The 13,729-nt window shown below is 37.0% G+C and overlaps 1 protein-coding gene across 1 annotated transcript in view; it reads left to right on the top strand.

Annotated features, from left to right (window-relative positions):
• LOC145668079 (uncharacterized) overlaps positions 1-13,729 on the top strand; it is a 36,248-nt gene that overhangs the window by 6,213 nt on the left and 16,306 nt on the right. Inside the window, exon 2 of the mRNA XM_081735592.1 lies at positions 9,311-9,624. Coding sequence (XP_081591718.1) covers positions 9,311-9,624 — 314 coding nt within the window. The remainder of the gene's footprint in view (positions 1-9,310; positions 9,625-13,729) is intronic.

Here is a 13,729-nt window from a genome sequence, read left to right as displayed (position 1 = left end):
TCGTATAAATGAATGCAAAGTGTTTGTTTACATATTTTGAAAGAAAATTACCTCGCAGCATAAACGGATTTGGGAATTGTCTGCCGGGGGGCAGATTTTTGGTTGGTCTCGGACCATTCATTTCAGGAATAATGATGGTCATGAAGTCAGAAATAAAGATAGTGAAGTTGTCAAAAAGTTGGGGGGAGAATGGCACCCATAGCACCGCCCATGCCTCGCAGTAAAAGGATTTTAGAAAACCCTGGGTGGAGCCACAAAAAAAAGTCTAAAGCCGTTTCTAACTTACTTCGGAAAATAAGACTGCCTGTATGGTTTACGGACTGTATGAATCAATGGGAGAGGATACATTTCTACCGTTCTTTTTCTTCCCACGACCAACTTCTTTCTCATCTCCACGTTTCACGGCTTTTTGATAAACTTACTGAAATTATGCTAGGTTTGGGCAGGATGCTAAAAAGCAAGATGCTAGATGCTAAAGACATGCAAATTATGCTAGATCTGCTGATATTTAAGGCCTTTGATTTATACAACCTAAATACCTTTATATACTTATTATGTATGTTTTTCCCTTCGGAGAACAAAAACAATCTCAAAATATTCCTGATAGATTACTATAAATTTTGGTGAGGATATAGAAGGTAAAAAATTAAGACTTGAGTTCGTTAATGGAGATAGTGGAAGGCGTTCTAAATTTGAAACAATCTACCTTTCAACACCTGCACTTATCTCGAATTCAGAGCCATCTAGGGGCAGTGATTAAAATTCGTTTGATAGAGGAAGGAAGAAAGGGCACTACAAACGCGATTGGCAGTTGTTTACTGAGTATTGTGCCGAACAGTGTTTGTTTTAATTTTTTCATCCCCAAAACATTTTTTTTTTTTTTTTTTTTTTTTTTTTGGTAGTTACGTTTTGAGTTTTGAGCTCTTCACTTTTCGCAACTTGTGATATTTATTTGCCCAATCTTGGGCTAGAATCATTGGTGACTTAACTTCTGTTTAATATTTAAGCTAATGGAGAACTTTTTTCCGTAATAGTGACCCTCTTGTACCTATAAGCATTAATTAACTTTCTTGTAACGATAAATAATACTGTTCAAATGTACAGAATATAAGTATTTTAAACAATTGATATATTTTATATAGGTTAGATTAGGTTATAAAGTTTCTAAATATTCGCTTGTTTGTGTTCAGGTAAAATGTCGAGAAGTAAGACTGGCAGAAAAAGAGAGCCCATTGATCCTGAAGCTATGGCTGCAGCTGTTGCTGTCATAACTGCATCTCCAAAAAGACAATCTCTTTTCGTGAGGGATGCAGGATCCACAAAGTAAAGTTAGGTGCTCTACATAAACATGTGACAATGTACTTGAAGTCCGGCTCTTCGAAACCTTTTTCACATAGTGTTAGATACGATACAGAGAGTGAAGAGAAAGAACTTGCGGATTAGTCCTACCTGAAGACATGTGCAAAGATGAAGTATGGTTTGAGCAAAAAATCTGCAAAGCTTATAGGTTTGCCGTTGCTAAGACGAAAATATACCCAAGTCAGTGTGATCTCAACGAAATTGCGGATGAGGATTCGATGCGCTTGTTTCTGAAAAGACATAAAAATGAATTTTCGTTGCGGAAGCCAGAAACACCCATTCTTGCACGATCCACAAGCTTTAATCGTGAAAACGTAAACTGCTTCATCGAAAATTTAAGAGAGATTCATCGTAGCTACGAACCAATCCCACCAGAACGAATATATAATGTAGACGAAACAGGCTTATCAACAGTTCAGGATCCCAGAAGTATTGTAGCCCCTAAGGGTATGAAGGGAAAAGGGTGAGAAACTTCAGCTGAACGTGGTAAAACAGTAACTATGATAGAGGGAGCAAATGTTGTCGGTTACCACGTACCACCTATGTTGATTTTCGCAGGATAAACTTCAATATTTTTGTTAAAGCGGGCACCAAGTGGGATTATTGGAACGGCAAATCCTAATGGTTGGACAAACGAAAATTTCTTTTTTTCAGTTTTTAGACCATTTTATCAATCATATAAAGGCCACAAAAGATCAACGAATTCTGCTTATGCTTGACAACCACGATTCTCATCTTAGTTTGCAAGCAATTGAAAGAGCACGAGAAGTTGGGATAATAATGGTGGCACTACCACCACACACTTCAAACAGGTTACAGCCATTAGACAGAACTGTGTTTGGACCATTTAAGATATACGAGTATTATTACCAAGTGATAGATGCATGGCATCCAAACAATCCTGGAAAGACATTTGACATTTATAGAATTGCAGAGATTATACGGAAAGTGTATAACAGAGCATTCAGTACTAGTAGTATAACTAGTGGGTTTAAATCAACTGGAATTTTCCCGTTGGACCCTGATATTTTTACCGATGGTGATTTCCTGTGTTCCCTTGTACCTCATCGACCTCCTCCAGAAGAACCAGCTGCTAGCACTCGACCTGAGACAAATAATTCAACATCAATTCTTCCTGAAAAGTTACGCGGAGAGATCCAACGATTGGAAGATAAAAATTAATCCGCAACAAAGAGATACAAAATGTCACTTAGGTTCTTTACATATACAAATGTAGTGTCATGTCAGGTAAGTTCTTTACTAGATCTTCCTTCGGCTGCTATTGTAACTGCCACATCCAGCATTTCACCAGAACAAATACGACCTTACGCACAAGCAGCACCACGGAAGACAGGAGCAAGAGAAAGGAAACCAGGAATAAAAATAATTATTACAAGCACCCCCGAAAAGGAAGCTCTCGAAAACAGAAAATCAGAAATATACAAGAAAACAAAACACAGTTCTAGGACCCAGAGACTGTGGTGCAAATCTCAAATTTTAATGGAACTATTGCAAAGTGATTCGCAAGGTGATCTTGCGGACATTAGTTTTCATGATAGCACTAGTGATGAAGTTTTCGACACCTTGAGGGAAGTTAGACTCCTTAATTCAGAGAAAAAAGTTTAGAAGAAATAGAGAAATTCCAAACGAGCAGTTGTGTTATTGGTGATTTTGTGTTAGTGCAGTTCTTAAAGAAGAAAGGAGACCCTGAACATTTTGCTGGTGAAATTGTAGATGCTGGAGTCACAGATTTTCAAATTAGGTTCCTGAAACGTCTTGGATATACTAAAAAGTTTGTGTACAGTAGTGAAGAAGTGTTTGATGTTATGGAATCCGACATTGTTTTGAAGTTACCTCCACCGTCAAAATATGAATCAACTACAAGGCAGAATAAGCAACTGATTTTTTAGGTTAATTTCAGAGGTAGCAAACACAGTGTTAAGTAAACTTGAAGTGAATCGGTATTTTCAGTTTATTTCTTTACATGGTCTAGATGGCTTTTGAATAAATATTAAGATCTAAGTTAGAGACTAATATGAACAAAATGCACTTTTACAATTTCTACAGTGAAGAAACAACGTTAGGTTTACCAGTTTGCATTCAATGTTTTCCTGAGTTAATTTTACACTGGACTTCACAGTGTAGCCAAGAATACTGATATCCACAATGTAGATCCAGCCTATTTTAGTCGGTATTTTCTCATTTCAAGAATTGGGTGTAAAGGAGTAAGGTTAAGAGTTGTATATGCTCAAGTTTACTGCTCACAAGTTTTGTTAGAACTTCTCTTCCATTTTGAATTAAATCAATAATATTTCAATTCTGGGAACTTTTTCCAGCTAAACCTTTTATTGCAATTTATAACTGTTGTTATTTGTGCCTTATTTTTATATTATTGCCGCAGAAGCTTTGTAATTATCACTTTGTTCAAAGGTCCATAATGTACCTGTGAACAAAACCAATAATGTACCTGTTCTTATTATATCTTATAAAAGCTATTGTAATTATGTAATACGTTTATTAATCATCCTATCTGACACCGAAAAGATGGCACTTCAAATATATCACAAAAAATGGGAGAAAAGTGATGAATATTATCACCAAAATTTTGAAAACTCTAAAAGTGTTCACAGGTACAACACCTTCCCCTAATGTTCAAATCGGAGGTGGTAGATATCAATCATTTCCGGTTTTAATGTGGTTCACTATAGACCAAAATATAATAGATGGCGAGAAGTTGTTTCCTTCGATTGATTAAGCGTCCCAATAATACATTCGATTTAGTGTTCTAAGGACAAGCACCATCTTCTTTGTCAACTCTCTATTAAATCCGGAAGTCGCAGATATCAACCAATTCCACTTTTAACATTGATCACTATAGAGTAAAGACGGGAATGGGTAGCGACAACTGGTTTTCTACAATCAATTAAGCTTCCAAAGAATATGTATCACCTCCATTGTAAACTCTTTACTAAATCAACTTACTAACTTTACTTACTACCTTCAATTCCCAATGTGATATTTCTTAATCAAAGTAAATGTCTTGAATATTAGAAATAGAATTTCATATTTATTCATCTTCCCACATTAAAAGAAAATAATAAGTACTTTTGAATGTAGATTACAGTAAAATATTAAACAAAACATTGTTTTGGCTGAGCGGCATCAATAATATGGATATTCTACAGGACGAGTTTTACAGAATCGCTCGGCTAAGCTTTGACGACCCATCATGACGTGTGCCTTTTCTTTTCTGTGATTCTCAATAACTTATTTCTAACAGACCTTGTATTTATCTTTCTGTGCAATGCATTGACACACGCGCGCAGACACACACACACACACACACATAGAGAGAGAGAGAGAGAGAGAGAGAGAGAGAGAGAGATACAACAAAAGGAAAACACATTTATAGATTAGTAAGAAAGAAAGAAAGAAAGAAAGAGAAGGTTAGAATTACTTATGCAGTCTAATACAATCTCTCAATATGTACGTATGGCCATGTTTGCTCGTCTCTGGGTCTTTTCTCATCTCTGAGTCTGTCCTGGTCTGATAGGTCATGGGCAATGACGATTTCAGAGCTGGTCCGAGGGGAATTCCCTAGAGCAACGAAATTCCCTCCCCCTCGGAACACAAAATTTCCCCCGAAACCATATATCCTATTGTGCTCAATGTAGCTTCCCAGTATTTTCGGAACAACACTTTTCACTCAAAGTATTTCGAAATCCTCCTTCCCCCGAGAAAATCTGAAATCATCAGTAATCATGAGTCTGCCTGCCTCCCGGACTCGGAGTGATGACAGGGATGAATAGCCTACTGATAACTTTTACGTATTCAAAAAACAATAGAGGAAAATCAATTACAAAAGACATTTAATTCCCGAAGTGAAATTTAAAATGGAATCTTCCAGTTTAATGTCCATCTATAATTCCCGAAATAAAAGCTGGTGTGTAACCACTGTATGTAAAGTGCAAAGCAAGCGGAGCGAGTATAACATATTAGAAATAACGAGCTGGTAATCGCATATATCTTTTTCTCTTATAAAACTTGTCAATATTTCGCCATCCATAACCTTATCGTTTAACCTGCTATGTGACGTCACGTAAAATTTGATATAACAAAATGGTCTACTAAATGCCATATTGTTAAGACGCTAAAATCAAATGGCAATGAGGGGCCGCGGTGGCTCAGTGGTAGAGCGTTCACCTCTGGTGCTTGGGGTACCGGGTTCGATCCCAGCCCCCGCCAAGTGAACTTTGTGGTTGGCAAACACCGTGTGCGTGGGTTTTCTCGGGGTTCTCCCACTTTCTTCATTCCACCATTTCATTCATTGCTCATCATCACCGTCTCCTTTAGCCTGACCGGCATAATCGTGGGACGTAAAACTCAAAGATTTCGTTTCATTTTTCAAATGGCAATGAAATAATTTTGCTGGGTATCAACTTGAAATGGCTTGGTGAGAGGATATAAAAAATATACTTTATGAAAGTTGTTAAGCATGTGTAACGAAATACTAAATGACTAAGTCATTAAAATAAAAAATAAAAAGATATCTTGAATGCATGAGTAAGTCATTAAATAAAAAATAAAAAGATATCTTGAATGCTCTGAGGAATTACTGTTCTCACGTCCCTTGAACTTTTTGACACAATTATTTGTGTTTGTTTCTTTACCTTATAGTTTCTTACACAGGCAGAACCACGTTCTTCGTAATGTTTAAGTTAGGATAAAATCTTAAAATATTAGATTAATTTGTATAAAAAAAGCTTAGTGTGGTTGAAAGAGTCATAATAGGCGGATAGCAAACGTTTTATATGGTTTGTTCAAAAATAAATAAGAAAAGATTTATCGTATGTACACTTATGTCCAAAATGATTGTCGCATACCTATAACTGTTTTCTTGTAAGAACATAATTTGATAATGATTTTGCAGGGTACTTTTAATACTGATACTATGTGTATAATCGGGAACTGTATATTTGTGGTAAATTTCATAGGAAAAGAGTAATCATTAACAAAAAAATTGTAATAAATAAAATAAAATGTTGCTAAATGGACATGAAAATTTTATTTCCGTTTTCTTGTTCTTATTTATTGGTCTTTTGACATGAAATTTGCCACATACATGTCTTTGCCGATTATACACATACTAACATTATAAGAAATACCGGGCGAATTCATTATCAAATTATATTCCTACAACAACATATTTATAGACATGCGACAGTAATTTTGGACATGAGTGTACAGCAATACAGATAGAGGAGAGTTACCAATGAGTACGCACGCCCTAAGAGCGCGCAGCACCAATTACGCTGAAGTGGTAACACACAGAATTATTATTGTTACGCTGTTTGATACGTCTTTGTGTGAGTGTTGATACGAAGAAAACAGAGGTTAACGTATAGCTCCAAACAGAAAATACAGATAAAAATAACGTTTTTGAATTCTTGATGTAATATTTTAGTACTCTTAGTTAAGAAATTTTTCTGATATAATAGCTAACCTTAGTACCTTTGTTGCGTGGTAGAAAACATGAATGTAGACAGAATTGTTTACCATGGCTTAGTTGCGGAGGTCTTGCATGTGCAGCCACCTGGATGAATTTCATTCGAATTGACTGCTGTTTCCCAAAGAGTGCGCGTTAGTGAGTTACCAAAGAGCGCACGCGTACTCCTTGAGATAATTTCATTAAGAGTGTGTGTAGGTAGCGGCATTCATCATACAGACTATATGGTTATTGTCTGTAGTTAGTTAGTTTAAGAAAGCGGAGTGTAACAGAATATTTGAATAGATTGTAGAATTATTTGCAATTACTTTTCGATTCAAGCACCAGTAAATCTTCTATAAGAAGTATTTTCAATTTACAGAATTTCTTAAATTACAATGATAATGATGATGATCTTCTGTTCTGCCCGAAGATCCCCAGGCATGGTGAATCCATGGTAGTTTGCTATTGCCTTTCATGGTATGGCAATACCATAGTGAAAGGGAAACGTCATACACTTACAGAAGCTGCAACTTCAAACACGTCTGTTCATCCGAGATACATCATTCCTCTTCCGAAATAAAAGAAATACGACAAACTGCACGTCCTAACTTCGATCTGAAATTTTTACTACTGCTCCATTTCACAAGGTCCTTCAGAGCAAACGAATTACAAAGGAAATATTAAGTCAAAGAGAAAACTTTTTCATAATCTCAATGAACCATCCACTTCAACAGAGAAAACTGCAGCTGAGATCAACTAAATTTCAAGCCCAATGTGTCACGAATTGTATGAAGAACCAATTGACGAGGACTGGATTCAGTGCATTAATTGTGAACGATGGTGACATGATCAGTGTTCATCTTACGAAGGGGATTTGGGCTTGAAGTGTGATAGGTGTTTAGTGCGCCCTCTTAGGGATCACGAAACGCACTCTTTGGGACAGTGGTTCTTAAGAGTACGCATTTGTTTGTTTTTTTTTTTTTTCACTTTTTGACGTATATCTCCATATCTACGTACATTTAGTAGTAAAGTTTCCCATTTCTTACAATGTAGCTTAACCTTCAATTAAAATTATATTCAATTTATATAATTTTTGCTTCATTGTTTTTGGAGCTTTTTCAAAATGAATATTAAGTGCGTGCTCTTTGGTAACCTTCCTCTATGATAGATACAAGTAGAGCCAAATGTTCCCATACATAGACGTATTCTAGTTTGGATTATGTTACACTAGTATCACAGCATATATTTAATGTGACAGTTATTATTCCGGATTGTATTAATGAAGATGATCCAACCATTTGCATTGAAGAGCCTACAGAATCGCCGATGCAATGGATGCACAAGCCTTTACAATTTGTTGTTTGAGGTGTTCACTCTGACAATCTTCAACTTGTACTGCCCTCATGAAATCTTACGGAGAAAACCCCACTTACATTCCCTCAGGAGATCACATTGGTTGCTCCAAAGGATTATCTTTTAAAATTCATAACCTTGGGAATTGAAAATTCACATATCACACCTGGTGAGCATGTGTATGTAGACTTTTGTAACACTCTGTCTATAATTATCGCTTATTTATTGGACGTTTGACAGCTCGTCAATGCTTTTTTTTTTTTTTTTTTTTTTGTTTAATGGAAATTTGAATTTTGGCATACTAGTGGCGTTATATACACAGGGTAAGTCAAAAATATGTTAAGGATTTCAATGTTTTTTTTTTCCTTCTAATAATACGTATGTAAACAGAGATTACTGGATCACACTGATTGATCAATTCAAAAACCTTTTTTCTAGCATATTATAAAAGTTCAATATGCGATCCACGAGTTACATGACACACATCTAGTCTATAATCAGGTTCCTACCAAATTCTTCCTAGCATGTCAGGATCGATATCTATCACAGCTGCAGTGATGCCCTCACGCAATTCAACCACAGTTGTAGCAAGCGGTGGCAAAAATACCCTAAATTTTCCAGATAATTGCCGTTGTACTTACACAACAGACTAAATCGCATGAAAATCAAGCACACAGAACACTCTGTCACGGTGGACGTCTACATAACTACGCCTCTGCAATAGAACCCCCCCCCTTAAAAAAAACTTTTTGAGATTATATTCCAGAAAAAATATATTGGCCCAAAAAATAACTCATTACTGTTCGAGGTTCGATCCCAGCCCCCGCCAAGTGAACTTTGTGGTGGACAAACACCGTGCTCGTGAGTTTTCTCGGGGTTCTCCCGTTTCCTCCCACTTTCTTCATTCCACCATTTCACTCATCTCTCATCATCACCGTCTCCTTTAGCCTAACGGGCATAACCGTGGGACGTAAAACTTAAAGATTTCATTTCATTTTTTTTTTTCATTACTGTTCGAATAATAAATTAACAAAATCGGGAACCTCATTTTTACTCAACCGGGTATGTTTGCTAGATCTTTAATATTAATTAATTCTCTCTTTTTTTTAGGTGGCAAGAAGAAACGCCAGGCCGCATTGTCTCTTCTAATGTTTGGGGGACTGTATACTATATTAATCACATTGGGAGTCGCTCTTGCAAAATTCATTGCCTTCAAAGCTCTTCTGGTAGCGAAAGTTGGCCTAGTAATATCCGCTCTCAGCGCACTTTCCAAGTTTTTCAACCAGAACAGAAACTCGCCCTTCTCCCGAGTTGATGGAATTGGCAACATTGAAAAGACATTCGCCGATCAGTTGGTATACAATACAATCTCGGGAACCCCCAGTAGAAGGTCTTGGATACCTCCCCCACCATCTACAAGATAGGTAAGCATATCATATTTGTTCACAAAACTAGATTTAGGTTATTTGAATAGTTTGAACAGTTCCCCTCAAAATTTTAGGGGTTCAGCAAATCCATTCCTAAAAGTGTTTATTAATAGAAAATATATATTTGCATTGGAGCTATCGCTCGTATTTCTTTTAGGCACAGGTCACGATGTAACGTCACATACACGTCACATCACATAATAGATTATAGGAGAAACTGGACGCACACGCCACTGGTCATACAAGGCACTGCTATAGACGCCAACGGTCACTGCAATTACATATGTAATATAAAGAAGCCATTGACGTTCGGTCATAATTGCCACATACCATATGAGCTACGTCACGAATAAAGTTCAAGGTTGGTCACATAAAGTTATTCGTCGGAACAGCCACTTGAAACAGATAGTAACTGATAAGAAGCCACTAATTTGCGGTATTGACACAGTGTTTGTTTATTTGCAGAAATATTATCTTAATACTTTAAATAAGCTCATTCTATTAATGACTTTGCTTTTTAATTCCCATCATGCTGGATATAGAATATAGATGCCTCCATATAAAGACTGTAGGGGTCTACACTGATCTATAGAAATTGTCTTCTCTGTTATGAAAACTTAGTAGCAACTTCTTATTTGTTACATTACATTACCATTAAATTAATGGTATTCTTATGCAAACACTAACGTTGCAAACAAATATCCCTTTACGTGAATACCCACTGCTGCAATCACTGAATACTCCCAATAATTGGGACGACTAAACAAGTACCAACCATAGTATGCATGATAACCAGCCTGGAACAACTAACAGTCCATTCAAAAAGTCCATAGGATGACACGGAGATGACGTTACTAGACTTTTTTCCATATGATTTTTATTTAGTACTATCCTTCAAACGATACGTGTATACATTTGACAGCAATGTGACTATTGATTCGTGAGTTATAGCTTTTTGTGTGAAGCAACTTGTGTTAGTGCAAAAACAATGGACAAAAGTGAATTTCGAGTTTTAATAAAGCATTGCTTTTTGATGAAAAAAAAAAAAAAAAAAAACTACAGTGGAAACCAAACAATAGCGTGATAAATATTATCCGAACTCTGCTCCATCGAGACAAATGGTAGAGAAGTGGATTGCTGAATTTAAACGTCGTCGTACCAGCACAAATGATGGAGAGCGTAGTGGACGCCCAAATGAGGCTGTTATTCCAGAAAACATAAAAAAAAATCCACAAATTGGTTATGAACGATCGCAAATTGAAGGTGTGCGAGCTAGCCAACATTGTAAAAATATCAGATGGTAGTGTTTTTATCATTTTACACGAACATTTGGGTATGCGAAAGCTCTGTGCAAAGTGGGTGCCGCGTGAGCTCACAGTCGACCAAAAACAACAACGAATCGACGCTTTAAAGGAGTGTTTGGCGCTGTTAAACCGCAAAAGGGAATTCTATCGTCGATATGTGACAATGGATGAAGGCAGTCAGCTGAGTGGACAGCAGTCGACAAACCGAATCCAAAGCGAGCAAAGACGCAACAGTCGGCCAGTAAGGTGATGGCGTCTGTATTTTGGGATGCGAACGGAATAATATTCATCGACTATCTCCAAAAAGGAACCACCATCAACAGCGACTATTACTGTGCACTTTTGGATCGATTGAAGGCTGAAATCGCAAAGAAACGGCCACATTTGCAAAAGAAAAAAGTGTTATTTCACCAAGACAATGCACAATGTCACAGATCGATTAAAACGATGGCAAAAGTAAATGAATTGGGCTCCGAATTGCTTACCCACCCACCATATTCTCCAGATTTAGCACCCAGCGACTTTTTCCTGTTTTCAGATCTCAAGAGAATGCTTGCTGGAAAGAAATTTAAGTCCAATGATGAAGTCATTCCTGAAACTGAAGCCTATTTTGACTAGAAAGAGAAATCGTACTATAAAAGTGGTATCGAAAAGTTGGAAAATCGCTATACTCGTTGTATCGCCCTCGAAGCCAACTATGTTTAATAATGAAATCGAGTTTTGTCAAATTTTTTTTTCTTACTTATCCTACGGACTTATTGGATGACCTGTTATAGGCCTATGCGGCTCTTGTGTCAGTTTGCGACTATTACTAGTGATGTCTTTGATCAGTGGTTTGCTCGACCAATCTTGAATTTTCTTCGTGATATGGCTACTACGATATGGGGCGGTTCTGACCAAACGTGAATATTGTCTACTAATATACTAGTACAAAACGTGAAAGGCTTATGACGGTGGTGCTCTTTCCCCCTCAAGCGAAGTGTGAAATGACGCTAGTCTATAGAATCTTTGGTGCTCAAGTTCCTAAGTTCAATTTCCGATGGAAATCATCGAACATATTCAAGTAATTCATGTTCCATTAAATTGAAGATTGCTGTCCTCTATAGCACGGCTGTTGACGACTGGTGTTAGTTCAAATCAATCAATCTACCACTAACACTTCACGACCCACGGAAGCGGCAATTCTGAAGAATGAAGTCTGGAGTCTCGCATCAGCCCCACTATATGATCACGTTTGAAACCATAAAACATTTAATTCCACTTTAGATGCTCGATAATGTCGTCCTGGTATTAGGGACATCAAATGTAAACCACATGCAACAGATTCGCACAGACAGCTAAACTCGTTGTTACCTAGTGTCATCCAACGTACTAGTTTCATGACCTCTACAGACACTATAATCAAGTTGCTCTCTATGGTAGAGGGCGCTGGAATCTTCAACCTAAGATGGGCGTACTCTCTGTAAACACACATTCTGTGACAAAAATTTCATTAAAATCAAGCAATGTGTAGGGCCTTATTTAAGTACGCATGGAGGAGCATACTGCGGGTTTTCACATAAAACATCCAGTACTTATAAATCCCAAATGGCTGGATACTAAAAGGATGAAGCAAAAGAAGGGTAGGAAAATATAAGAGGGAACACCGAATGGAGTCTTCTGTTTCCATCACAGGGCCCTCTATCCAGGGGCGTCATATTGGGGGGGGCAGGGAGGGGCAATTGCCCCCCCCCCCGAGTTTGCGATTTCTATAGATTTTATCAATAAAATAGTAGTAAATCAGTGAAATACGCGAAATTTTACTTATATCAAGGGGTTTTGCCCCCCCAAGCAAAATCTGAAATGACGCTCCTGCCTCAATCATGAACTTCTGGGCATCACCAGAAAATTTTAAATGAAAATGTATATCATCTACTAATGTATGTGTACATTATTGAAAATACTATTGTGAAACAAACATATTTTGTAGGGAAAAAATTCGTATGGAGCAATGTTTACGAAATGATCACTCTTTAACTGTACTACAACACTATAGCAGAAAGCATCTCCCTGAACTTCGTAAATAGTATTTCACACGAATAATTTTTCCCAACGAAAATTATTTTCCATGATCTATTGAATAATGCATGCTATGACATACTTTCCCACTTAAAATTCTCGGTTCATGTGCAGGAACTACCATGATAGGTTCCATGATAGGAAGTACCATCAGTCAAGCAGAACACTCCATTCGACGTGCCCTCAAAATCAGGCCGGTAGCTAGCCCAAAAATATAGGGGGGGCCCGACCCAACCATACTATAGTTCATCACCATATTATAGTTCATTTGCAAGCATACCGTGAAAATTTTAGAGGGGCCAGCAAAAATTTAGGGGGGGCCCGCCCCCCTAGACCCCCCTGGATACGGTCCTGCTCAAAATAGTGTTGTTCATAAGATGAGAAGTACCTTTGTAACTCGAGACGAGACAGAAAAAATTTGTACTCTCGTAAAGTGCTAGGTCTCAGGCACTAAATTAGTGTTACAAAATTCACAATATAAAGATTCTAAATTGATAAAGTGATTGATTCTAAATTGTAAACAAAGAACATTTATCAACGTTTAGAGATACACAAGTCATTACAGAATATACTCTAATAATAAATATGGTTTAAATGATGTTATATCATACCCTCCGTGTGCCTCTCATGACGCACAAGGATTCTGATAATTTCTATATGAAACGAAGCAAAAAAAAAAAAAAAAAAAAAAAAAAAAAAAAAAAAAACGAGAAGTCATAAATTTTGTACATGAATTTACA

Source organism: Thermobia domestica, chromosome 1 (genome assembly GCF_964235325.1).
Source record: "Thermobia domestica chromosome 1, izTheDome1.hap1.1, whole genome shotgun sequence".
Classification (NCBI taxonomy): domain Eukaryota; kingdom Metazoa; phylum Arthropoda; class Insecta; order Zygentoma; family Lepismatidae; genus Thermobia; species Thermobia domestica.
This window is presented reverse-complemented; position numbering and strand designations above follow the sequence as displayed.